Source organism: Tamandua tetradactyla, chromosome 2, assembly GCF_023851605.1.
Source record: "Tamandua tetradactyla isolate mTamTet1 chromosome 2, mTamTet1.pri, whole genome shotgun sequence".
In the NCBI taxonomy this organism is placed as follows: Eukaryota; Metazoa; Chordata; class Mammalia; order Pilosa; family Myrmecophagidae; genus Tamandua; species Tamandua tetradactyla.
This window is the reverse complement of record NC_135328.1, coordinates 207,436,594-207,464,413: the sequence shown is the minus strand read 5'-3', so window position 1 is coordinate 207,464,413 and position 27,820 is coordinate 207,436,594. Positions and strand designations below refer to the sequence as shown.

Genomic DNA, 27,820 nt, shown 5'->3' with positions numbered 1-27,820 from the left:
CGCCCCCTCCAACTCTCCCATCCGGCCCCTGCCTGCCAAGGCCCCAAGCCCCACCTCTTATGGGTACCACACCGGCTCCACCATCTCTCTCAGTGCTCCCCATGGCCTCTCCTCCCTGTGGACAGCACTGCCCCATCCCCAGGAGCCCCTGACCCGAGGGAAGGAACACCACGCAGATGTGCCCATCAGAGGTCCAGCTGCCCAGCTGAGTTCCACCACCCGCAAAGGAAACAAATGAAATGCCAACTGATTGTCTCCACGGAGGAGGCATTAATTTAATGTGAACACTTAACCAGGGCTGCTGATTCCATTACAGGCAGGCAGTAATGGTCTGGGAAGGCCATTACTGGTGAAGGGGGCTGGGTTTGAGGAGCCACGGCACTGAGTGTGCCACTCCACTCAGCATGCCACCCAGACAGACACAAGGACCCACTTTCATGCTACAACAGCCTCCTCCAGGGAGCCTAGAGGGCAAGGTCTGGCAAGGCTGCACAGGGAGGGGGCAGGGGGTCTGATGTCCACAGGGTAGCACCCTGGGGAGGAGAGGGTACTGGGCTAGGAGGCCAAAAAAGTGGTTAAATTCCTGATTGCATGACCCTGGGGCATGTCCCTTCCCTACCCTGGGCCTCAGTCTCCCCATCTGTAATATGATTCCCACCAACCCCTCTAGATATATTTGAAGCACTATTTGCAGCCCCTGAATGTGGCCCTTCAGTTGAAGCACCAAGGAGGTGACAGCCTGGGGGATGGCGGAGTCATCCTGGGTAGTACCATCAGGGCTCTGTGGCCGGCCCATACCCCTGTGCTTTCTCTCCCTCACCGACAGGCAGGGGATGGGGTGGCAGCATGTGTTCATTTCTCCACTCATTCACTCCGCAAACAGTTCCCAAGGGCTTGCCATAAGGCACACAGGCATGACAGAATCAAAGGTTACAGGAGTCTACCAACCCCACTAGGAAAGGCAGGCAAACTAAGAAAGCTGACTGCCACCCCAAGGGCCCAGTCTTCTTGTTTCCTCTTCTGTAAATAGTCCTACTGTGTAGGCTTCCTGGACAGATTAAGGGAGCAGAGTCAAGTGAGGGCAGGCACACAGGTACCCCTGATGGACAGTGGCCATTCAATCCCCATTGGCATCACCCTGACTGCTTACCTAGGGAAGGGAGGGACTGAGGGACAGGTAGACCATTTAAGCAGGGACACTTCCCCACCCTGTCCCGACCCTCTGGCGATTTGGCAGCAATTTCTAGAGGCTGCACGGCAATTCAGTTGCTAGAAAATTTTCCCAGCAAAGAGAAAGTGAGCTCTGGCGACAGGCAGTGGAGCTGAGCTGCACAGAGTCACCTCCACTCTCTCTGCCTGCCTCCTGGGCATGACAGGCAACCACTGTCGGGCAGCTGGATGATATCTGGGGCTCTCCATAGGAAGCTGCCAGGCCTTGATAGGTAATAGGGAGAGAGGGGGGAAAGCTCCTAACTGGTCTCCAGCCCCAGTCCCACACACCTTCAAGCAGCAAGGTCCTGGCTGTCCAGGCGGTCCCATTCGATTCTTGCCCCTGCCCCTAACCTGCAGTGTGACCTTGAGCAAATCCCTTACCCTCCTCCAGCCTCACTTTCCCATCATAATGCCAGGGTGTCAAACTAGATGTGCTCTAAAGGCCCACCCCAGAAAACACCTTCCGTGCTCCCTGGGCAAACAACCTGCACCTACCACAAAGCTATCTGGCCAACTGCAAAGTCTCAAAAGCCAGCTGGGACATCCACCCATAAGTTTAAGCCAGCGAGTGTAGGGAAGAGAAGAGCAGGGGCTCCAGAGCCAGAGAGTCCAGGGGTCAAATCCCAGCTCTACACCTCCCCAGCTCTGTCACCATGAGCAAATTACTGACCTTCCCCGAGCCCCGGTGATACCAACTACCACTCACCTCAACTCTTCGCAGATATTCAACGGGAAAAAAAACTGCATGAAAGGTGCCTAGAACAGTGCCTGACGTACATAAGCTTGCAGTCAGTGTCATCCTCACGACCCCATGAGTGATGTTCAGAGAGGTCAGGAGAGACACAGACTACGGTCCAGTACCGCACTGGAAATGACAGTCAGATCTGAACCCAGGACTGTTGGGCTCCAAAGCCACTGTGCTTCCATAGTAGTCACGTTGATGATGATAATGAGAGTGAGCTATGTGTTGCTGTCACCTGGCTGGGCTGGGATGGCGTCCATTGGGAGTGGGGGTGGCAGAGGGTAAGAAGTCGGATGCATTCCTCCCACCAGCAAAACCCAGCAAATGTCCTGCTTCTGCCCTCCACACCTCTCCAAATGAATGAGAGTCAATGGGTATGTGTTCAGGACATGAGGTCTGCCACAGGCTAGGGAGGTCCCCCCGCGTCCTGCCGACAGGCATGAGGCAATAAGGGTGTGCTCCCAGGCCAGCTACTGACTTTCATGGACCAAGCAAGGCCTAGAGAAGCCCCTGGTCACCGGCTCCAAAGCCAATCTGAGGGTTCAGAGTTTTTATAGGAGCCACCTGCTGCAGTTACCCAGCATTTGATATTTGCTGAGGTTTCAGACTCACTCCCACTTTGGTGTCATTTATTGAAAACACCTCTGGAGAAACAGAAGCTCTGTGGACGCTCGTAATCTGGAGCTATGTGCTGGTCAGCACCCTCCTTTGACTGCCTCTGTTCAGCAGCCGCACCCAAGTGGGCACTGCTCCCCATAAAACAGGCCACTCAGAGAAGGAAAGTGACTCCATAAGCATGTCACAGTGAGCAGGAATCAGGCTCCCAAACTGCAGGTCACCACGAGATTTCTGGGGCCTTTTCTGTGCTTGGGTATGTCTTCATCACCTCCTCCAGGGAGCTCTTCAGGACTTCCCCAGGATGACTCACAACCCCCGTCCCAGTGCTTCCAGTCCCAGGCACATGACTTCATCGAGGCATCCAGGGACCCTACATTTTCACTTTTCTTTCTCTCTCATCAGGCTCTGGTCTCCTAGGAGCACAGACAGGACTTGTTCTTACCATAAAGTGATTATTATGCACTAGTCTGGTTGCTCTCCTCCCACCATCTGTAATTGTTACCGCAGCTCTGTGAGTGAGGCACGATCACTCGCACTTTAAAGATGAGTAGACAAGTAAGCTGAGGTTCAGAGGGTGAAATGCCTTGCTCGAGTCCATCCCGGTATGTCTAACTCCCAGGCCTGAGCTGCCTCTTGACAGTAAGGACAGCGTCTCTTGAGCTGCATAAGCTCCTCTCCCAACACTGCCCCCCCCCACCCCCACAGGGCTTTCAAAACGTCCCCAGATTCCAATACCAGGGTGCTCTGCACAGATGTGGAGCCGTGGGGCCTCAGCCACCGACTTGAAAAGGACCAGCCCAGCCAGAGTGTTTGCTGTGCTCGTTTACTCACACTTCGAGATCCCAGAACCCAGGCAGAGAAAGGCCTTGGCATTCTACCACCTTCGCTGTGTCCCCGTGGCTCTGCGAGGGATCCCACAGCTCCACTGCCCGTCCCACCCCTACAATCCGCTGGGGCTAGCCAAAAAGGCACCAGCTTTAGAGTTGGCTAGAACTGGGTTCAAATCCCATCGTCATGTACCATATGCACCTGAGCAAAGGACTGACTTCCTACCCCTGAGCCTCCATTTTGCCATCATGAAATGGGGATGGTAATGGCCCCCTTGGCTCTGTTGCCATTTGTGAAGGAGATGATACAGGTAGGGGCTGAATGAATGTGGTTCCCCACCCCCTTCTCTTTCTGCTCTTCCGACACTGGGTAGCTCTAGGCCCTGCAATAGCACCCTTGTCTCTCTGGCTCTGCAGCTCTATGGAAATCACGGGGTGGTTGTGAGGCTACAGTTTGTCCTCAGGCTCCCAGGTACTGGCTGCAGAAACCCCACATGCCTCCCCAGGGGACAGGGAAGCCTCTGTGTGCCGCCCACCTGTGTGCCTTTGGGTGAATCATTTCACCCCCTATGCTCCAGGCTGCCCGTCTTTAGGACTGGTGCCCACTGCCTCGTGACCTCATGGGGCTTTGTGCTACTAAGTCAATACACGCTCAGCACTTAGAACAGAGCCCTGTTCCTAGGAAATGCCTGATAAGAGGAGGCTGTGATCAGCCATGGAATGTGGTCTTTGTGTTAACCTCCCAGCATGGAGAATGGGTAGTGTCAGCTTGGGCAGGGGCCTGGACACCAGGCAGGACACCCCACTGCTAAGAATGCCTGGGAACACAGGAGACCCTCAAAGTCAGGCAGGAAGACTTCTTATCTCCCTCTTGTACAATTCAGTGCCACGTCCCAGGGTCTGGCAGGAGACCTGGTACAGAGGAAGCCTGAGTAAGTACCCTGGGTGTTTTTGGAGACACCCCAAGCCCCGCAACCTCAGTGCGGCAGCTGCAGCCCAATTCCATCTGGCTGCTGGCTTAGATTTCATCTTCTTTCCCCCACGATAGACTCAACAAACATTTCCCAAGTGCCCACTCAGGAACCAAGAGCTAGGGACACAAAAGTGGATTATGAGTCTCCCTCCCAGAAAACAATTTTCTGGCCTGCATGGACAAAAATACTTCCCCCCAAAATACTTCCCAGGCTGGGATGTTGTTGTGGCATTATCCCCCTTGCCAGTGCTGGCAGGTTTCTTGGTGTCTCTGGTAGAGGAGGAGAGTTCAGCTCTGGAGAAGTAGATTTCTCTGTGTGACTTAATGTCAGGTGGAGCCCAATTAATTTCCTCTGCCAGTGTTGACAGGCTAACTTCACAATGTCAGTGGTCCTCTAATTCCATGTCGGCGAGGAAAAAGCTTTAACTAAATTGCTTTCTGTTGCTAGGCTGGGGGTCAGAAAACGCTGGGTTTCAGGCAGCTTCTGCTATTGGGTGTGCAGTTGTAACACACTCAGCCACTTGTAGTGCCTCCAGTCATTGGGTTCCTGACAGTTGACTTTTTCTTTCTACCTTTCAGAGTTCTCCTTTGGTGGCCTCTTGCATTATTTCAAGTTGCAGTTTGCAGAGATAAGAAGGGAGAAGGGAGTCTATGCCATCTTTTCCAGTCCTGAAAAGCCAAATTCAGTTTTACTATCCACAAACCTAAACATCATACCGATAATGTGTGTTACACTTCTAAAGACTGCTCATGTTTCTTTTCATATTTAAAACCCATGTAATAATTCCCATCTGCGGACCAACATCAAAATCCCCTGGGGTACTTGTTAAAATGCCAATTTGGGGTGGTATAAGGACAGCTCCGTGCTAGGATTCTCCCCTACCATGTGGGAAACCCTGGTTCGATTCCCAGAGCCTGCCCATGCCAAAAAAAGCAAATTTGTGGGCTCTATGTAGACTTACTAATGAGATTCTTTGAGAAAACACAACTGTAATGAAATTATTATTTTAACGTAATACAAATCACAACAGCTGTAGGTGAAAGTCAGAAGATCAAAATAAGATTGCTATTTATCACTTCTAAATACTGAAACGTGCTAATAAGAGCCACGTGGAGCATGCTCACACAGAGCCTGCGACCCTGCGGCAGATGATAAGGGGAACTTGGAATCCTATGGCTGACCACCCAGGATTCCAAGTTCCCCTTATTATCTGTGCCCTGGACAAAGGAGGGGCAGGTGGCCAGGTGGAGCCCACAGCGTACAAGCTGACACACTGGCCCCCACCCTGGGTTTAAACCAAGGCTCTGCAGCCACGAGCAAGTCGGCTCTCCAGGCCTCAGTCTCCTCATCTGGAAAATGGTGAGAATCACCCCATCTGGATTGAAGGAGACTAGGAAGCATAAACAGGCTCCATGTGGGGTGGAGAAAAGAGCACAGAACACAGGATCCCAGAACACCAGAGAGAGCCACTCAAAAGACCAGGCCGTTTGGAAACTAAGAATCCAGTGACTCACCCCAGGCCTCACAGCCAGGCAGCAGCAGAGCTGGGATAGACCCAGGTCAGTGCTCTGAAGGGAGAAGAACATTCCTGAGCAATCACCAGGGAAGAAGGAAAGAAGAGTGACAAGAACCAAGGAAACCAATTACACGTGAGGTTTGGGCAACTGAGGGTGGCTCAAGGCGGGGACCGCCTGCATCCGCAGCACCATAATTGTCATAACTGTCCGGGAAGTCTCCAGGCACAGCTGGAGCAGGTAATTAGACTGGAAATGGCTCCACCAAGAGAGGGATTAGTGACTAAACACGGCTCAAGGGGATGGACTCATTACTTAATACCACCCTCCTGGTTTGGGGCAGGGCCTGAAATTCAACTCGATATGAACCAGTGGGGAAGGTGGGAGCCTCCCAGCACACACACACAGATACATACACCTATACACATGCACACACAGATACACATGCACAGATGACACAGACATACATACGCACTTGCACACACAGATACACACATACAGAGTCACACACACCTATGCATATGTACACACAGATACAACACACGCACATACACAGTTACACACACCTGTACATGTGCACACACAGATACTCATGCACCATTACACACCTGTACACATATACACACAATTCACATACACATACAGTTGCACACACACACACGCATACAGACACACAAATACACAGATGATACCTACACACACATACACAATGCATACACAGATACATGCATGCACAATCACACATCTGTACACATGCACACACAGATATACCTACAAACACACACAGATACACACACATCTACAGATATATATGGAGCGTTCCTCTTGCACCTCCATGGGACTAGGGTGCCCCTCTCAGGAGATAGAGAGAAGTCAGTCCCATAAAGACGAGTGGGGATGAAATGGAGCAAAGACTCCCAGAGAAACTTCTGTGCCCCTGGCTTAGTATCTTACTGGAGGCTCTCATTTCCTCCCCCCGATTCTGTTAATAGGGAAATTGAGGCTCAAGGCAGTGAGGCAACTTGCCCAGGACTACACAACTGTAATAGTTAACATTACAAAGTGTTAGTATATGCTGGGCACTATAACTCATTTCATCCTCACAACAGCACTAGGAGGTAGGTACTATCATTGTGCCCATGTTACAGATGAGGAAACTGAGGCCCAGGGAAAGGAGGTGCCTCGGAGGCTGGTAAATGCAGGACATGAACCCAGGTAGTCTGGCTCCAGAGCCCAGGCTCAAAATCCCCAGACTCCCCTGCCCCTGCTCTCCTTATAAAGTGGGGGACACTGACAAGGACCCACATCTGCCCACCCCCAGGCCTGGGCTCCTTTCTTTGTGCAGCAGCCTCATATGGGAGGAAGAAGGTCAGAGAGCATGTGCCGTGGTCTCCAGGGGTCACAATGTACCCCACTGACTATGTGGCCCCCAGGCTGAGGTTCCATCAGCATGGCCCAGCCTTACTAGAGGACAGAACCCTGAGGCCCTGCGAAGGGAAGGGAGCCACCCAGCTTCAGGAATCCTCCCAAACACTCAGGCAGGGAGAGGCAGAAGGTCACCAACCCCAGCCATGCTAAACGGACAGCACAGCTTCTCTTCTCAACTCAAACCCAACTGGGGTCTCGCTCCTCCTGAGACTTGGTCCTTGGCCACACAGTCCCTGGCCTGGACTCAACCTGAAGCCAAAAAAGAGACAGGCCCAGAGAGAGGGACCAGACAGAGCCAACCTGGAGAAAGGCGTGAGGCCATTTGCACCTGTCCCCAGGCTCCTGTCCCTGCCTCTTCTTCCAAAACACTTTGACATCAGACAAATCTGGGATTGATGCCCAGCTCGGCCACTCTCCAGTGGGTGACCTAATAAAAATGACTTTACTTCTTTGAGTAAAATGGGGTTATCAAAAGTACCTGCCTCATTGGGTCAGAAAAACCCAACAAAGGTGGTAAACAGCAAGCGTCCGGTATTCTTTTGCTCATTTTGGCAAGCAGGCCTCGCTTCAAGCTTCTGGAGAGACTACAGGGTCTGGGGCCCTGGGCTTGGCTAAGGTGTGTCCTTGTTCCCCTCAGAGGCTTTGCCCCCCACTCTGCTGGGACTGGGGAGCTGTCCAGGCACCAAGAGCCTCCTGCATAGCAGGCCCTGAACTGCATTTACAGGATGAATGAGCTTGAAGCTGGGGCAGAACAGCAGGCAGGGCCTGGGTGAAACTGCTTGGCCTGTAGTGACTTGCCCTGGGCCCGTGCTGCCCCTCTCTGGACCCATCTGCCCAAGGAAACTCTGACTGCCCCTGGGAGCTCAGACTCTCCCTCCTTCTGCTCCTCAGAGACATCCTAAGTCAGCCACCCCCAGGACAGCAGGGAGTGTGGCCAGAAGGCAGCCTGCCTGGTGGGCCTTCTCCGACTGGCCTGGGCTGGCCTCTTGGGGACAGAGAGCCCAGTCCACACCCAACCCTGAAGGCTGCAGGCAAGCCTCCTCCTGATAACTTTGCCTGGGGACAGATGGGACACAGTGTGGTGGCTGGTGGGCCAGATGGCCTGGTTGGTTCGCGGGGCCAGGACACCAGCTGGGAGTCCAACTCCTGCTGGCAGAACTGCTTAACCCCTTCCAATCCCCACTGTAGGAGCTAGTACCCCCTTGGCTTTCTGAAGAACACTACTGAAGCTGGGCTTGATTTGAGACGCAACAGGGGTGGAACCCAGTGTCATCTTTTAAGCAAGAGAAACCCAAGTGCACATGCCAGCTCTGCCACTTTCTAGCTACGATGAGGAACACGTCACTTCACCTGCTGAGACTGTCTCCTTGTCTGTACAAGGAGCATAAGCACAGCTACCTTTCAGGCGTGTTGTGATGCTCTCAAGAACACGTCCATGAGGCTTTGGGCACCAGAGGGGCTCACGGGATGCCTGGGAAGTGAGTGAGTTGCTACAGGGTTGTGAGATCAGGGCCCCTTTCTGGAGGAGTTGAGGGCAAACCAAGCCTCTCGGGGCTTCTCTATTGGATCTTGAAATCTCTTCCACCTTGTTTCCCATCTCGGGGGGTGATATGCCTGGACTTAAACTAGGAAGAAACTACAAAGCGGCCTTTGTCTCACAGACGAAACCCTAAACCCAGCTGCTCTGATGCCAACCCTGAAGAACAATGCCGAGATGACCTTCGACGTCACCCCGCGGCCCAGGGCTGCAAGCAAGCAAGCGCTTTACCCGCAGGCCGGTGGGGCAGTCTGGGAACTGAGCGAGATCGGAACCCATGTGCCCGTGGCCTTAGAGAGGCCCAGAAGGAAGAAGTGGCTGCCTCGTTGCCGGCCGAGGGACGGGTCAGGATTTGAGCCCATCTTCCGACTCCCATATCCCATGAACCTGTTTCTCAGTCTAGGAGACTGAGCCCCAGAGTGAGGCAGCAAGAACTCGAAGTGAGAAGTCCCCCAGACCCAGGTTCAAATCCGAGCTCTGCCCCACCTCCTAGCTGGACTTCAGTGACCCTGCGGCTGCTTCTGCATCTGCATAAGAAGGCTGTGACTTAGAGAGCCCCTCCTGGACATGCTGCAATATCCAGGGAGGCAAGGACAGGGATTGTCCCCTCTCCAGCAAGCCCTGGAGGCCTTACTCCAGATGACATGCTGTGCTGGATCGGGTCCTGCCCTCCCAGTGAACTGGGCGGAGAGGGGACACAACTTCTTTTGCGGCGGCCAGGCAGGCCACTTGGCTGGGGAAAGGAAGCGCCCTGCACACAGAGGAAGCGCCTCTGAAGCCAGAGGAGGAAGGAGGTGGGAAATTCTCACTGCCTCCAGGCGTAGGGGCTGGGAGGGCCGGGCTTGGGCAGAGGGCAGAGAGCAGTAACAACAGCTGAGGTGTAGAGAGCCCTCTCTGTGTCAGCACCACACTTTGAACTCCACAGGTAATAGTCACTGAACCCTCATTACAACCCTATGAGCTAAGGTCATCATTCCCATTTTGCAGATGGGAGAAATGAGGCTCAGAGAGGGGGCCCGAACCCAGGTAGTTTCAGTCCAGAGCCAGAGCTCCCACTTAAGTAAAAAGCTTGGACCACAGGCCAACAGTGAACACCAAGGAAGAAGGAACAAAAACAAAATGTGGAATTGCTATGCCCTCCCCAGGCTCAGGAAGGAAAACCCCACGAGCTGGGGGTCCCCCTAAACTTGGTATCAGGTTAATTCTAGGTTTGCCAGTGGCCTAGTGAGCTTGAGTCTCAGTTTCCCCAACTGAGATAGTGGTTTAAATGTTAATATTTTGTTTAAGGGCAAGTGTAACCCCAATTGCAATTTGATATTAAGATTCTTCATACAAAGATGTATACAAACCCAAAAGTACTGTTTGTCCGGCCACACTCCCAGACCAGGGACATGGAGAATGTGGTCTTTGCAGGGAATGGAGGATTGACTTTATAATTCATTCAGCTCCGACACTTTAGGCAAAGTTCACAAACCTTTCAATTCTAGAGCTAACCTCAAAGAAAGAGGAATGGGAACTGCCTTCCCTGGATGAGGCTTATCAGCAACCCTGTGGGTCTCATCAGCCCCATTTTATATAAGAGGAAACTGAGGCACAGAGAAACTGAGCTGGCACATGGCTAGCAGACACAAATGATTAGTGAGCCAAGGTCAAGCCTAAGTCGAAGAAGTGCCTTTTGTTACAGGAGACAACCCCCCTGGAAACCTCAGACTCCTCATCAGTCTAGAAAAGGCCAAGAAAGCTTCATCTGCAGCACCAAGTGGGACCTGCTGAGGGGAGGGTCTGGCCTCTGTGGTCCACGTTACATGCTCCAAGTTATGTCCTTGGCTGAGGTTTTTTCACTCTGAGTGCTCTGGCTTCTGGGAGTTTTTGAAACCCCTCCTTAAAAGACTAGTGGCCCCCAAAAGGAGCCCTTAGCTCGAGAGTTTCAAGGGAGCCCTGTTCAGGGGGCAGGAGTGAGAAGAACTGGTTTCCAGCCCCTCCTGTGCTATGTGACCTCAAGGTAGCTTCTTTCCTTCTCTGGACCTCAGTTTATACCATTAAGATGGTCTCACAGGCCTGTGCGTGGGGATAGAGAAAGAAATACTGAAAACTCTATTTTAAAAAGAGGGAAGGCACATCTACTATGTGGGATGGCAGAGGAATAATTTTGCCAGGAAGCAGGAGGATGGATGAAATGACCTCAGAGAGTACCCCAAGCTCTCTGGGCCAGCCAAGGGGTAAGAGAAAGTCATTGGTGTGAGGGGAAGGAACAGATAAAGTGCCAGGCAGGGAGAGGTAAGGTGAGCAGCTTAACCTCCCCACCCCAGTGTCTGATCCCAGGCCCCAGAGCTTGATGCGGCGGGGCAGGCTGAGGGCTCCCCGATGGCCAGTACTGGGCTCTGATACCCGGCAGCTATCCCCACCCCAAAGCAGCATCTCTGCCCCCCACCATGCCAAGACCCCAGCCCCATAGCAGAACGGGTCTGGGGAGGCCAGAGGCTGGGCCTGATCTTGAGGGCTCGAAGTCGAGAGGGTGTAGACAGAGGCTGCCAGACACGTGCTCACAAACACGCACACACAGGGGCACACAACCCCCCAGCGGGGGACAGAGAGCCACCCACCGCGTCCCGGCATTCAGCTTAGGGAGGGGGGCAGGAGCGCAGGGCCCAGCCCAGAAGCCCGCAGCCCCTCCCCACAGCCCTGCTCTTGCTTCCGAGGGAGACAGCCGCAGGGAGCGAGGCCAACAGAAGAAAGAAGGGAAAGACAGCGAGGAGAGCAGGAGGAGGGAAAACAAAAGAGGAAAAGAGCCAGGAAGGTGGGAGGACAAGAAGAGGAAGAAGAAAGAGCAGGCATCCAGGCCTTTGTCCGAGCTTTACCTGGAACACCCTCCCCACTTCTCTTCTCTGGTTTTTTTTTTTTTTTGCATGGGCAGTCACCGGGAATCGAACCTCAGTCTCTGGCATGGCAGGCAAGAACTCTGCCAGTGAGCCACCATGGCCCGCCCCCACTTCTCTTCTTACGGGGCTTTCAAAACTAAACTCGGTGATACCTCCTCCAAGAAGCCTTCCTTGACTGCCGCTACACTGACTCAGGCAAATTCCAGAATCCCCGGGCTTTGGGGACCCTGGGGTCCTACCAGGATCCCACCCAGAGCTCCAAGTCTCCCTGGTCAAGTGGACTAACTCTGCAGCAAAACTTTCACAAAGCTATTCTGGTACTACTTCCCCTATGCCCCCACCCCAACCCTGCAAAATGGCCTCTGTCCATTACCGCAGGCAGGCTAGGGGTAAAAAGAGGGGCCCTCATGGGCCCTGGGAAGATGTACTGACCCTGCCCAGAGAGGAGCCTGCCTGCCAGGGAATTTCACAAGGTCCACTTAGACCAGTAGCTCTTCCCTTCCCCCAAGACAGCATACAAGTGGCAGGGAGCCAAGAACCATCTTAAATAACTCAAGTAATAAAAATGGCCAATTAGGAGGGCGGAAGGCAATGTCTCCACTGTGGGGGCCACTCTCAGGAGAGCAGTGGACAGGCAGGGGGCTGTGTGAACCTGGATATCCTGAAGTCAGAGCACGCAGGCCAGAGAGCACTGAGCAGGCAGTTCAGAGACAGCCCCTGCCCAGCCCGGCTGTGGAGGGGCTCCTCCCTGGGCCCACACCCAAACACCCTTCAGTTCCCACCCTGCTCCTCTCCTGGGAAGCCCCTGCCTCTTGTAATTACCACCATGCAGCTGCCGGGCTCCAAGCAGCCCATGCAGTATGACTATCCCCATTTCACAGATAAGGAATCAGAGGCTCAGAGGCAAAAGGTGCTCTCAAGACCACACAGCTGATAAGCAGTTCCCTCTCTTCCCAGCTGTGCTGGTTTGAGGCTGTTATGTACCCCAGAAAAGCCACTTCTTCTTTATCCAATGTTATAGGGGTAGACCTATTGTTTGGGTGGGATCCTTTTGATTCAGTTGTTTCCATGGAGATGTGACCCACCCAATTGCAGGTGGGAACTTTTGATTAGGTGGTTTCCATGGATATGCCTCTGCCATGCAAGGTGGGTCTTAATCTGATTACTGGAGCCCTTTAGGAGGGAACCCTTTTGGAAAAAGCCCAGAGCCGACACAGAGACATTTGGAAATGCAGAACAAAAATGCCCCTGGGGAAGCTGTTTGAAACCAGAAGCCAAAGGACCAGCTCATACCAGCCACGTGCCGTCCAGCTGACAGAGGTGTTCCAGGTCCATCGGCTTTCTTGAGTCAAGGTATCTTTCCTGGATGCCTTAGTTTGGACATTTTTATGGCCTTATAACTGCAAACTTATAAATTCCTTTTATAAATATAAAAGCCAACCCATTTCTGGTATATTGTAATTCCAATAGCATTTAGGAAACTAAAATACCAGCTTCAAAATTCCACACAAACTCTCTAATTTTGCAGGTTTTTTGTCCAACATCCCATCACAGCTTGTTTTGGAATTTAAGGGAGGGGATAATATAAAAGCAAGGGAGGGGGAGTTATTTCATGAACGTTGATCAGCTCCAGAATGCACAGAAAGTTGGAGAAGAAACACCAAGAGTAGGTTCCAGAGCTCACAGCCTTTTAGACCCCAGAGGCACAACGTTCACCAGTTTACAAGGTGTTTCCACCAGCTTCACTTAGTCTTTCAAATAGTCTCATGAGATCAGATTCACTATCCCCATTTTACAGAGGTGAAAACTAAGGCTCGGAGCAGGCAAGCTACTTGCAATGGGCATGTCCCATTCTGAGTACAGCCTAAGGTAAAGGTTGCATCTGGAGCCTGACTTCCTGGATTCAAATCTACTCACGAGTAGTGACCGGCCCAAGTTCCCTTACTGTCTCTGTGGCTCAGTTTCGGCATCCCTAAAATGAGCCAGTGGTGATACCCAATTCATAGAGTTATTATGACTACATGCATTAAATGTTTGTTTGTAAATTACATTGGTTAGAGACAGGCAAAGAGCAAACACTGTATTAATATTTGCTTAATAAATTAATTAACTAATGTTTACTGTGCTCCTGGTATGCACAGGCAGGGTTCCAGCAGGCACTTGTTACATGACATTGTCATGTGGTATGAACCATTTGCCGGCATCCCCAGACTCTGAGCTCCTGGGGACCAATCCAGGCCTTGGCACGCCATGGGTACTCGGCCACTGTCATGAAAAGAACAGAACTGTGGCTCCTCGGACATCCACAGGCAGCAGCCTCCTCTTCCCCAGCAAGAGGCATGGAATGCTGAAACTAGTTCACAAAATTCATGACACCAACCAAAAGCTAACGTTAGAGAAAACCCAGGCCCAGGACAGGGTCAAGTTTCCATCCTACCACCAGAATGCTGCTTCTGCTTGTGTTCCGTCAGAGAGAACCGAGGTAGGCATGATAAAACGAGCATTCACTTAGAATCTAAGGCCCATCTCCACCCTGGCTTTGCTGTCTCCTGGCTATGAGACTTGGGACAAATAATTTCTCCCCCTGCAGAATTGTTGCAAGGTTTAAGTGGGACTACATGGAAAGCACCTGATGGGTAATGATATGTGTCCTCTGCGCCCATCCCTCCCCCTGCCTCAATGGGCAGCCTTGTGGCTGACCAGGAACCCCCTTCCCCAGGGCCTGATCCCCATTAGTTCTATCTCCAAAGAGCAGAAGGGCTGGACGAGCCCAGTACAGTGGCCTGGGAGGCTCATCTCCCTGCCATTGCCAGTGATTCATTTGCTTCTCAAGAAATAATTACTGTAAAATGACAGCAGGAAGACTCCCCAGCGTAGCAACCGCTTCCTACTCTGCCACCCACAGTGGCAATATTGTGACAGGCACTAGGGAGAGCCCCACACCCCAGCTCCGCCTCCCACCTGCCCACTTGTCCTTGGTTCTACTCCCCAGGATGGCCTTCGCCAGACTTTTGGCGGCATAGGCAAGGCCAGCCTGCATCTCTGCCTGGGAAGAGCACGGAATTTGGGGTCAGAGATCCAAACCGGACTCACTGTGAGATCTAGGGTAGATTTCTCCACCTCTCATAGCCTCGCATCTATAAAACAGGTGAATTGAATTCCTTCTGGGGTTGCTGAAGCAATTTATTTAAACAGGTCATTACAGAGCCTAGCACATAGTAGGTGCTTGATAAACGACAGCTATGACATCATGAGGACTTATTTCTAAACCTTTTTTTCAAAATAGTTTCATACTCTGTTATCTCAATTGATTTTAGTATCAACTCTACAAGGTAGATCCTTAAGCAGACTTATCCCCATTTCACCCAAACTGTGTGCAGACAGACTGACTGGCATGCACAGAGCCCAGACGGCTCCAGCAAGGGTGTACAGAAAACACAGTCTTCACAGGACATACTGGCAAGCTTGCCTCCCACATCCCAGTCCCAGATGACCAAGCGAAGCAAAGCTCACGTCACAGGCATGCGAGGACCAGAACCTGGACTCCACAGGTCACAGCACCTCAGGAGGACCAGGGGCCTTTGCCAGGGTCACTATTGAGTGACAACCACCCTCTTTTGTACCAAGGACGAGAGTGAGAAACCACATCCTGCCCAGGAAACCAAGCAGCCCCTGCCCGGTGTGGGCGGGCAGGTGCTCTCCTGGTAGGCAGGCAGCAGCACCAGAAATCTTCACCAACCTCCTTCCACCTGGCCTAGAACCCTCTACGCACCTAGCAATGTGGCAATGACCAGAGACTGCATGACCCCCAGAGGCTGCCAGCAAGGGCGTGGACCATCTTGCCCCCCGCTTCCAGCCTGCTTCTTGGGCTCTGCCCACCTCACAGGTGGAACCACTCACCCTCCTTAGGGTACCCACCCCTCTTGCCTTGTGAAATCATCCCATGGTTTATAAAGTGCTGTAGCTGCATTTACGCCTCCAGCAACCTGCGGAAACAGAGCTCAGCATCCCGCTTTTACTGACACTCGGAGGGGCAAAGTGACTAGCCCAAGCTAGCTCAGCTTTAACACCTGTGCTGGACACACTTCTTGGAGGCAGAGACTGGGGGGCCCTGGCATTTGGCACCTAGAGGTGCATGTCCATCAAACACAATGGGTCGGGACTGAACCCCAGTTCTCCTGACTCCTAACCCAGGTGTGTGACCCTCCACAAGCTATCAAGTGCCCTGGCACAGAGGCTGTGTCGCCTGTGTCCCGCCAGGCACCCGGCATGCAGCAGCCAGGCACAGGGCACTCCCTCACTGCCCAAACATTTGCTCAGCATGAACTCTGGCCCAGCCCTGACTGGCCTCTGAGAGTAGGAGGCGAAGAGCCGGTCCCTGCAGAGCTTAGGGTCGGAGCAGGAGGCAGAACACATTCCACTGGGAGTCAAGCCATGGGCGCAGTGGGGGAGAGCTATTGGCACTCGGGAATGCTCAACGAACAAAAGTCAGGCAGGAGTGACACATCCCAATCCCAGACACAGGGGACTACCTGTCCCAGGTCATCAGCCATCCATGTCATTGGGAATAAGCAGAACGTCAAGCCAACATCTTCTCCCAGAAACAATCAAAGCCAAGACTGTAAATGCAAAGTCCTCAACCTTGTGTATCACTGATACATGACATGGTTTAAATCAATTCCCCTGGAAGTCATCGCATCTCATTGCGGCAAAGGGCATGCTCCAGTTCTGGGTGTCCCCACTTCTCCTCCTGTGTGTCCTTCAAATACAGCCACATGTGGAGATGTGGGCCAGGAGCGTGTGTGTGTGTGTGTGTGTGTGTGTGTGTGTGTGCGTGTGCATGTGTGTGTGTGTGTGTGTGTGCGTGCGCTGGGGGAGCCCAGGGGCTGTGCATCCGGTCCGCCAAGGCAAAAGCCCCGCCTCACATTCCTACAAGAAGGAATCTTCAGCGTCAGCTGTCTTCCTGCTTCTTTTTCTTTTCTGGGACCTCATTCCTCTCCCTCTAGCTTGAGGCTCTGAAAATCCCTCTAAATGTGTCCCCGGAGAGAACGCCTGCCCAGCCAAGAGACTTTTAAATACGGTTCTCAAGTGAACCGAAGGGCGAGATGGACAGGGTTTTGTGTGTTTCTTTTAAAGGAGGTTGGAAGAAAAGGGGGGAGGGGGTGGTGAGAGATTTCCGGAGGCACAAATCAACCGCTAAGAGGGGAAGAGCACCCTGCTAGATGCTGGACAAAGCAGCAGCCCTTCCTGCCTCCGCCCCCAACACCGTCTCTGGCGCCTTTCACGGGACAGAGAGCCGGGCGACGTGTCCTGAAATGGATTTGTTGGGCAGTTCAGGGCCATGCCAAGAAATCCCTGTAAACCAAGGGAAGAGACATTGCAGAGGGGTGGGGAGGATACCACACACCTACAAAGGCCCTGGGGCCTTAAGACTGGAGCTGGGTTATACCTTCGCAACCCCTGCGGGGGGTGATGTTATCACGCCTCTCTTACAGAGGAGGCCGGGGCTCAGACCCCTGGGAGAGGCCAAGCAACTTGCCCAGAGACACACAGATAGTGGCAGAGATGAAATTCAAACACTTTTCCCACCACACCAGCCTGCCTCATGGGCGAATCAGAAATAAAGAAGCCATATCAGCAGCGGCTTCAGAAATAACGAAAGTGTCAAGGGACGTGGCAGGGAGCAAAGTCCTCTGGTCCTCTGTCCGGCTTTCTGGGGCAGTCCTTTGGCTCTGGGATGTTCAGAGCTCAGCACCTACCTGTTCAAGGGCCACCTGCGGCATGACGGGGAAGGCAGGGGCCATTCCAGCTGACCCACGTACCACCCCTTTTTGGGGACCTCCATTCCGGCTGACACAGCCCAGCCCCCTCTAGCTCAAATCAAAAATAGCTGAGACAAAAGTCCCTCCCATCTTTAAAAGCGCCTTTTAAAAAATGCATAAGGGCAGACACAGAAAAAGACAGAACTATGCAAAGCCCAGACCCCTGGCAGATGACGTGGGCAGTACCTTCGGGCAGCGGAAAAGCTCTGTACGGCAGATGAGACGTGTGGGTGGGCCCAGATCAGCTTTAGGGGTCAGTCTCCCTATGGACCTCAGTTTCCCCATCTCTAAAATGAAAGTACTCAGTTGAATTGAGTCCCTTCCTTTCTTTCTTTCTTTCTTCCTTCCTTCCGTGCTCCCTTCCTTCCTTCCTCTCTTTTTATAAATAGCAGAAACTTGTTTGAAAATTGAGTCTTCCTTGGAACCAATCTGGGAGTCAGGCAGAAGTGGGACTGCTGTGGTCACTGCAGGTTGAGTATGAGGCGCTCAGCCCACATTTGCCCTAGAATCACCCCCAAGGCACTCTGCTCTGGACTTTAGGGTTCTAGAAAGAAGAGTCCACTTGAAAAACGCCAGATTAAATGGTCACCAGGGTCCCTTCCAGCTCTCAAACACAAGGTGCCCATTGCTCCTGCCGCCAGGGAGGAACCAGCCAACCCCGTCAAGCTGACTTAATTTAGCCAGGTGTGTGGACACTCAGTCAGCATCCTGCAGGGGGAGGGAACAAAGGGCAGTGACCCCAGATCACACCAAGCCAGGAAACTAGAGGGGTTTTGAGACCAGGAGCCTCAGGCCCCCCAAAAAGTGCCCCACCAAAAGGCCAAGCCAGGCTGGTACCATCTCACCCAACCCCAGGACAACTTTTCTCCCAGCCGCCAAGCTAGAGGGTTCTTTTTCTTAACAACCACAGGCTTCACTGCAGCCTTCTGGAGCCAGTGCAGAGAGTAAAATGGCTCAGTTCAGCCTGGGAGGTACTAGGTAGCACTGCCCATGCCCCAAGCCTGGACACTGGTCATTCGAGGTGGGGCTGGAGAGAAGGGGAGGCCCACAGTGAACACAGTCATCCTAGGAGGCAGAGAGATCAGCCCTGCCCTAAATCACAGACCCACAGTGTACAATGAGCTGGGAAGGCACCTAAAGGAGACCCTCAGGTAAAGGTGGAGGATCTGAAGCCCAGAGAAGGCAGCAATTGGTCCAATGTCACACAGCGCTTTGTGGCAGAGCCAGACCCTAGAACCTAGGTCTCCTGGATGCTGATTCAGAGACCTCGCCACTTGTTTAAAGTTCAGATAAATTCAGGGGGAATCTCCCAGCAAAAGCCCCCAGCTTACAAACACAGAACAAGATATTTCAGTGGCAATGGGTTGTCACCCACAGAAATGTTTGTTTGGTTGCCAAACCAACGCTCGACAACCTTGTCCGAGTTACAGTTTCAGTAACTACATTTCCCACATGGTATAAGGCTCAGGTCTCAGAGCTCTACTGGGTGGGACCAAGGGGAAACCAAAGCATTGGTAAAAAAAAAAGCTGGGGCCCAGGCACCCAGGTCACAGGCTGTGGTTTGGACAGGTGTTTCCAAAGCATGGCTTGGTTACCACTGGTGGCACACAGATAAGTTTTTAAATTTAAAATAAAAATAAATAAACAAAATATATTGAAGTAGAATATTCGGCAATAAAGAGGAATGTACCACTGATACATGGTTCAGCATGGACAAACTTCAAAAAAGGCATATCTTATGATTCCATTTACATGCAATGTCCAGAAAAGGCAAATCTATGGAGACAGAAAGTGGATTAGTAGTTGCCTGTGGCAAGTGGTAGGAACAAGGATTAACTGCAAATGGGCATGAAGGATCTTTTTTGGGTGATGCAAGTATTCTAAAAGTGGATATGGTAATGGTTGCTCAACTGTCAATTTGCTAAAAATCATTCGATTGAGAATTTTACGATGCAATTCATACCTCAATAAGATGGATAAGAATATTTTACATAAGTAATAGTACAGATGGTTATGGCAAAAAATCAGGAGGTGACATTCAAAAAACCTCCACCTTGGAAAACACTCAGTCACACATCCCAGGTTGCCCTTTGGGGAAAGCAAGCAAGGATCGAGGGTCCAAATTCTTCTAGTGGACCAGAGGACCCCCAAGAACCTTTCCTTTCTTTGCACAGGGCCCCCCTCCATTGGTTACTGCTTGGGGCTCATGCAACATATCCTTAGAAGATCTGAAGACTTTGGTGGCCAAGACCCCAGGCGAACACCTTGGCCTCATCCCACAGACAGTGGCTTCTCTTTTGGACTAGGAGCTCAAACTCAGATTTATATACTGTACTGTCAAGACAGGGAAGACCCTTTGAGATCATCTACCCCAGTGGTTTTTAAGCTTTTTATTAAAGCTGATCACATCCTGGCCCCTAAAAATTCTTATGAGAAATCCAAACACAGATAAATAAAAATACGAAGTTACTTGTTTGAGTTAATATTGTAGATTCAAAAATATAAGAGAGGACGGGCCACGGTGGCTCAGCAGACAGCATTCTCACTTGCCATGCCAGAGACCTAGTGCCTGCCCATTCAAAAAAAAAAAAAGTAAAAAAAGATACATATAACAGAGAATGGGAACATTTTCTACATGATTTTTCTGTAAACCTGCAAATTCTCTAATAAAAAAAGTTCTATTAAAACATATATAACCTATTCTAAATTACCTTTTCTAAACCCAATCAGTGAAACTGAAGAGGCTGTTTTGATCCATTATTATTTAGAATTGGGATTATGAAAGACAATTCCATATCCGTTTCATTCTGTCTTCAATTTTGGCTGCAGAATAACAAGAAAATCCTGACTCGCACAGATAAGTAGTTACAAAGAGGAATACTTTTTTAGCAGCTTGCTTTGCAATCTCAGAACACTGCTCAGCTAAAAGAGAAGGCAGAAAGTGGCTTTAAACAAGGGCCAACTACTAACAAGCCAGCATGCTGGATGGCACCAACAAATTAACAATGAGAACTTAAATGCGAGTGAGCATATGTTGACCGTATTAATGTTCAAAATTTTTAAACATAATTGTTAGTAAATATTTAAGAAACCCCTAAATCATTTGTGAAGAACTCTGCGACTTCAAGGAACAATACAGTTCTAGCCCATCACCTCACTTTACAGATAGGGAAACTGAGGCCCAGGGAAGAAAATACACTTACTTTGGAAAAGCCTAACTTAAGCCCTGAATCACCTCCAGAAAAGACGCATCTCCCCAGTTCACCAAATAAATTTTTTAAAAGCTGGAAGAGTAGGGTGCACACCTCCCCCAGAAGGGCGGGAAGAGAGACGCCCGCCTTCCACCTGTCTCGGCAGCACCCATCCCATTCCAGGTGGGTGCCAGAAGCTGACATCACACCCCACACCCTGGGTGCAACTTGTACAGAACATTGCTCAACGCCAGCCCATCTCCCTCAAAGACTGGGCACAGTTTTTCCATCTCCTCGGTAGCCAGGTTCAAAAAGCACACACACAATAAAACAAACACAGTACAAGCCTGGGGCATGACGACATGATCCGCAGTAGTGGTGGTGGCCAGGAGGGACTATGCCTCACACGTTTCACCTTCAAGAGCAAGTGCTACCCTGCCCCAGAGAGGCTGCCCACAAGTGGCCTCCCCATGGTGAGCCACCAGGCTCCTCTCAAGTCCTCAAGAGAGACAGCCACTCCTGGAGAGTAGTTCATCAACCTCGGAGGAGTATAAGACCTATCCCCAGAAAGCTAGGTCCTCCATGAAAGAGACCCAAGACTCAGGGCACTTCTCCTCCCAGCCAGCCATGACACATGCCTGTCATCTTTCATCATAACATCTTGGTACTTTATACCTTCCAAAAGTGTCACCATCACATCCAATTCCCTTCATTCAGCACTGGGTGATTTTATTGTTCCCATTTCTCTGATGAGGAAACAGGCTTCCGAGTGGTTCGACAATCTCACTGGCAGGTGATGGAGCTGGCTCAGTGCCCAGACTGCCCAGTGGGAGGAAAAGGAAGGAGACCCATGCCCACCCCCCACCCCCCAGGGCAGATCTTTGTGCCATGAAACCTAACGCTCATGGAGTGCCAGGGCTTAAGGAGTGGGTCCCTCTCAGAGCATCCTCCAAACCCTAGAATAGTGATCCACGGCTCCAATGAGGGTTGCCCACACTTGGGTCAGAAGTCACCTTTCCCCCACCTCTCAGACCTGAGATGCTACAGACAGACCACTCTCCTCCTTCAGGAAGCCAATCAAACAGACAGTCCTATCAGCCCAGCAGAAGGCAGGAAGTAATGTCAGTTTTCCAGCCAGGGCATCTGCACTAGGACAGGAATGTGCTGGCCAGTCCAGCCAGAAGTCAGATAAGGCAGTCTGGACCCATTCAGCTGTCCAGTCTTCCAGCCCAAGATTATCTCCTCTTGGGGGACTTTGGGCTAAGTTTATTGGAGCCCAATAAACCATAGGACTAGGGAGAATGGGATGAAGGGGTGAAGGGAAGCTTTTATAAAAGCCCACAGCTAACCTGATGTGGGTCAGGTTTGCCAGCCTGCCCAGGTGGACCTTACAGAGCTGGGACAGCATGCAACAACACATGATTTTCACTTACAGCCAAGAACACAAAGGCAACGGGTAAGTTAAGAGTATTTTCTTTACTCCCATGAATGGTGGGGGGCCCTCCCCCAACATCCTTGGAAGAGAGGGTACAGGGGATGGAATACCTAGTGTGGGAGACAGACTACCCAGGAGTGGTTCAAATCACTGGTTCAAATCCTGGTTTCACTACCTACTAGCCAAGCCACATAACACCTCTGTGCCTCAGTTTCCTTACATGCAAAGTGGGGATAAGGCTGCCTTCCACTCTGCATTATGGTGAGGATTAAATGAGATCACATCATAACACTATGGTTATGATATCACCTAGAAAACAATGTGCCCGGACCAATGAAGGCGCCGAAATATCCCCCAAGGTAGCCGGCGCCTGCCCCCATTCTTGGATCTAAGATAACCAAGAGTGTGTTAGGCGCTCTGCAAACACAACTTCCAAGCCCACTTGCTCGACCAGCTGGCCGACCGCAGCCCCTCCCGAGCAGACATTCCGCGGCCATCGGGACCTGGACACCCGCTCCCCGGAGGGACTTGGGGGAGGGGGCGCGTCCGCTACTCACCTCCGCTTGTATTCGTCGCGCTCGCGCTTCACCTTGGCCAGCACGTTGTAGAGCGCGCGGATCTCGGGCGTAATGGTATCGATTTGCACGCCCACGCCGTCGGGGTGCACCCACGACACGCCAGGACCCTGAACCGTCTCCACGCCGCCGCCACCCGTACGCCGCACCTGCGTGTAGCTCCAGATGGTCCCGGGCAGGCGGCCGTAGTGCTGCGGGTGCGAGCCGCCGCCGGGGGGCAGGCCGCCCAGGGCCACCGCGTTGGCGTTGGCGCCGGCCGCCGCGCCGCTGCAGTGGCCGCCGCCGGGCGCGGGTGGCCGCAGCAGCTCGGGCCCGGTCTGCACGGCCTGCTCGCGGGAGAAGGTCTTGTAGCGCAGCCGCCGATCACGCTCGCTCTGCTGCTGCTCCAGCTGTTTCTCCAGCAGCCGGTTGCGCCGCTCCAGCTCGTGCACCTTGGCCAGGAAGCAGCGGAATCGCACATTGAGCCCCTTCAGGAGGTGGATGTTGGAGCCCAGGTCGTCCCGCAGCGCCGCCGTCACAGGCGATGGCCCGGGCCCGGCTCCGCCACCGCCGCCACCCCCGCCGGGACAGCCCCCGCCGCCGCCGCCGCCCGGCGGGCAGCCGAAGGCCAAGGCCATCTCTCCGAACAGCAGTGAGTTCATCATGCGCCGGCTGCGTGGCTCAGGGCCCAGGGCCCGCGGCTCCAGGTGCGGCTCCAGCTCCGGGCAAGGCTCCCGGCGTGGCCGGGCCAGGGCGGGCGCGGGCTCCAGCGCGGCAGGCCGGGCGGTCCCAGATGCGCGCCAGATGCGGCCTCCGCAGAGACGGCGGGCCGGGCTGTCCTCGGCGGTGGGCGCTGAGGCAAGGGCCGGGACTCGGGCGCGCTCGGCCGCTCCTCGGGCAGCGGAGGAGGCCGCGACGGCTGCGCGAGGCTAGCGAGGGTCGCGGGTCCGACCGCCGGGGCTGTCAGAGAAGCTGTGGAGGGGCCGCGGCAGCCGCAAGCAAAGGACTCTCAGCCGGCACTGCCCATTCTGCGGCGGGCCCCGCCCACTGCAGACCCAAGCTCCTCCCTCGCATCGAGCCCCGCCTACCCTGCTCCCTTAGCGGTGCTCCAGGAACCCAACGTCCGGCCCCCGCGGAATGCCCCGCCCATATCCCCATAGCTCCGCCCACTCCCGGACTCCACCGCCCTCTCTCTCTCTTTGAGACTGGCTGTCCACAGCGCTGGCCCCGCCCACCTCCCTGTCTGGGCCACGCCCGCCCCTGCGCCAGGTTCTACTGCCCGGCTGGGCTCGGATTCTCTGCTCGGGTACTGGGACCGCAGAGCCGCACCGGGAACCTGGTTAGCTGGAGCCGCCGCAGAGCCAGCCCGGCCTCTTAAAGGGGCCCGCAGCCTAGGCAACAGCTCGCTCCCCTCTTTACGGCGCTCCTCCCCACGTCATCTGCGGAGGAGGCTCCGCTTCTCTCTCCTGCCCCCAACCCCCGCCCCAGTTCCCAGCTTGGGTTGCGGGAGACCTTGGCCGGGAAGGTCACGAAGGCTGGGGTACCACAGCATCCGAAGACGCATCCGCACTCCACCCCCACTGTAGCTTGGGTCGGCCTAGATCGACCTTCCCAGGGTGGAGCAGCGCTTCCGCCGGCGCCCCCCGCCCCCAGGCTTGTCCCGAAATCTGCCTGGGCACTGCCCAGTCCACTGTCACCCGGCCCCGTGAGAGGGGGGTGCTGGAGACGGAGCGAAGACCCTCGCCTCCTTGGGCTGCTGCCGCTCACCAGCCCCGACTGATACCCCACCACCACCACACGCACCTACCCTTGTCTCCTGCTGACCCCAAAGCTGGGGCCCATTTTACCGAACCGCCTCAGGGGGCAGCATGGAGGCCGAACCCGCCTGGGGGATCGAGTCAACCGGAAGACTCAGTCCCTCATTCATTCATTCATTCAAATCTGGTTTTGGACCTCTCCCCCTAAATAAGGACCAAGTTGTCCAGTCTCCCGCTGTCTCCTGAACCAGTTTGGGAACATTCATCCTTATTTTTAATAGCTTCCATTACTGAGTGCTTAATATATGTTAGGGGCCATACTTAGTTATTATCCTCGTTTTACAGAAAAGATGACTGAGACCTCAGAAACAGCAAGCGATCTGAAAGGCATGCTCTAACCAGGTCCATCACCGGATCCGATTCTCACCACAAATTCAGAAGGGAGGTAACGCCACCTTCCATCTCTTACAGCTCACATTGTGTACACTTAACCCAACATGTGGCCTGTTCCAGATTCTCCCGGCTGCATTTTTTGAATGGCAATTTAATTTTTTGTCTCGTTATTAACTTTTGTGTTTGTTTTTCTCTTTGTGTGTAAGCTTGAGGGCGGGTACCCTGTCTGACAGAGACAATGCCTTAGTGTTCTCAGAGACAAAGGAGACATAAAGGAAAGGCAAGCTTGTTCTGGCTGTGATGTTGGTAATGTGTTTTTACTTCAGTCACAAGAGCAAATCTCCTGTATTCCCTTCCCTCAACCCCAGCTCCTCGCTCCCTGCCCAAACGGATTCACCTTTTACAACTCATCTCTGAAACTCACCAGTCTTTAAACCTTGCTATGCTGAATCCAAACCCATCTGGTGACCATTCTTTACTCTTCATCAGCTTATCTCTTGATGGTTTTCTCATCTTTCTAACTTAAATAATCAAAACCCTTTGCCTTAAAGCAGAGGTTCAAGAACCCCCAAGAGAGCTAATACAACTCTGAGGATTTCATCACCTTGGGATTGACAAAAGTTGTATCTTTGTTTTCACTAATCCCTAAATGGTATTTAGCATTTCCTTTGCTAGTGAATGTAGACAATTGTGATCTTGTCCCTAATGAAAATTGCAGTGATAGAATGCTCACCTTCCATGCAGGAGACCTGGGTTTAATTCCTGGACCATACAACCCCCCCAAAAAGGTTTTTCACGTCTATTGAAACAGATATTTTCATATCATACTACATTTATTGTAGATATTTTAAAATACCACTTAAGCTACCACAACTCTTAATTAAGGTCATATTAGACCCGCCACTAAATCTTGCTTAATGTATTAATAAAGAAATTTGTTTTCAAATGTTGGATAACTGCATTTTAGTAAAACTGTTTTCATTGTAATCCTAATTTTTTTTTTTTAATTATCCTGAGATGGGTCCATAGACTTTATTAGATGCCTAACAGGGTCCATGAAACAGAAAGGGGTAAGAAGTCACCCCTGAGATATGTCTCCTGCAGGAAGGATCAACCTGTTAAGAAAGTCACCCTGGAGCTGGAGTGTGAATCCCTCCTCAGGGGTCGGGGTATGGTAGGGCTGTTCTGACACTGGAGGGATTCAGCCAGTCCATCATTATTTATTGGGCATCTACTCTGGGCTAGATCCTGCACTTAAGTGATGGAGGGGGACTGTGGACAAGCCTGTCTGGAGAGCTTTGGAGGTCTCAAGGGAGTTAATGGGGTGACAATCAACCAGACCATCCTGAGAGTGAATAAAGGGCTACAGTGGGTCCTGTGAGAGGGAGTCGAGTGGGGTTGGAGTGGAGAGACTGTTCCAGACTCGGAAAGCCTCGCAGAGGAGGTAGCTGAGCAGAGAGCGGAAGATCTGAAGGGAATGGAGGAAATCGCACCTGGACTTGAAGGGGTTTTCACCTGAGTCATAGACACATGATATGGGCATACAAAATGGCTAGAGAATAGTTTTATGACCACACAGGTGCAAAAGCAAGATACGGGCATCTTGTGCTTTGTGGATAAGATAAGCAGGAAGGCTGAACAGAGGTGGTCCCTAATGTCCTTCCAGCTAGGGTGACAAACCATCCTGATTTGCCCAGGATTCTGTAGTTTCTACAGTCATCAGTGTCAGCCAGAGAAAGCTGAGAGTGCAGCAAGCCCATCTTAAAGATGAGGGGATTGAGGCCCTGAGATAAGTTGGGACTAGTCTGAGATCACACAGATAACTGGTGGCAAAGCCTCATCTAGAACTTCTAGTCTTGATCCCTCACCATCCAATGCTCAGTCCTAAGTCCAGGCAGGCGTCAGTGGCCACTTTCCCTTGGCCCTGGAATCCTTCATGCTGGCTCCCCTCTCCCAGATCCAAAGGGAAGCTGAAGAGTCAGGTCCCCACAGGAGGAGTGGGGAGCATTCCAACAAACAAAGTAGCATCCCCAGGAGGATGCCACTGAGCAAAGATGGTTCCTAGTGGTGCACCATCCCAAAGCCCTCCATATCACCACAGTGTGTCTAATTCACCCAGCTTCTTCTTGGAGGCAGAGGGATGGAGTGGAAAGAGATGGGCTTTCAAAGTTGGCTTAGGTTTGTACTTCTGCTCCAGCGGTGTAAACTGGCTAGTCTCCTCTCCTCGGAAGCTCCACTTTCTCAGCAGCGAAATGCACATAAATGTACCCCCAAGGTCCTTCTTATACCCCTGGCACATCTCTCATAGCTATCCCACCTTTCTTCAGTCAAACACAAGCCACTTGGCAGGCTCTCAATAAACAGTTGCTGAAAGAATGAATAAAAGAATAACGATAACGACTTTCATTCTCCCCACTCTACTCCCAGCCATTTCACCTGGTAACTACCCCTGATCCTTTTGGGCCCAGCGTCATACACAAAACCTTTCCAGCAACCCCCAAGTCCGGTTTCCTCTGGGTTGCGTAAGCGCCACACCCACCCATGGCAGCCCCAGGTACACCCTCTTGTCATTCATTGCTGGCTTTCTTTCTCATCTGCACCCCCTGCCCCTCCCTTCCCACACCTGCCAGATGGTGCTGTCCATCAAAGCTGGGACCTTAAACCAGGTCTAGTTCACCATCATAAACCTAGATCCTGGCTTGGTGTCTGGCAGATATTAGGTGCTCAAGAAAGATGAGTTGCGATAAATGAGTGAGCTGTGAGTATTGGATGTAACAAGTGCTCAATAAATGTTAGATTTTTCAAAACTTACAGTTTCTTTGTTGTACAACTTAGTTGAGGCATATTTTATATATCATATACTTTGCCCATTTAGACAATCTTCAGCGTATTTACCAAGTTGTGCAATCATCATGATAAATCAGTTATAGAAAATTT

At 52.3% G+C, this 27,820-nt stretch overlaps 1 protein-coding gene across 1 annotated transcript in view; it reads right to left on the bottom strand.

The window, feature by feature from the left end:
• The window catches only part of IFFO2 (intermediate filament family orphan 2), a 47,667-nt gene extending 24,247 nt beyond the window's left edge, over nucleotides 1-23,420 (bottom strand). Inside the window, exon 1 of the mRNA XM_077151083.1 lies at nucleotides 22,737-23,420. Within this exon, the coding sequence (XP_077007198.1) occupies nucleotides 22,737-23,398 (662 nt within the window). The 5' untranslated portion in view covers nucleotides 23,399-23,420. The remainder of the gene's footprint in view (nucleotides 1-22,736) is intronic.
• Nucleotides 23,421-27,820: the final 4,400 nt, after the last annotated feature.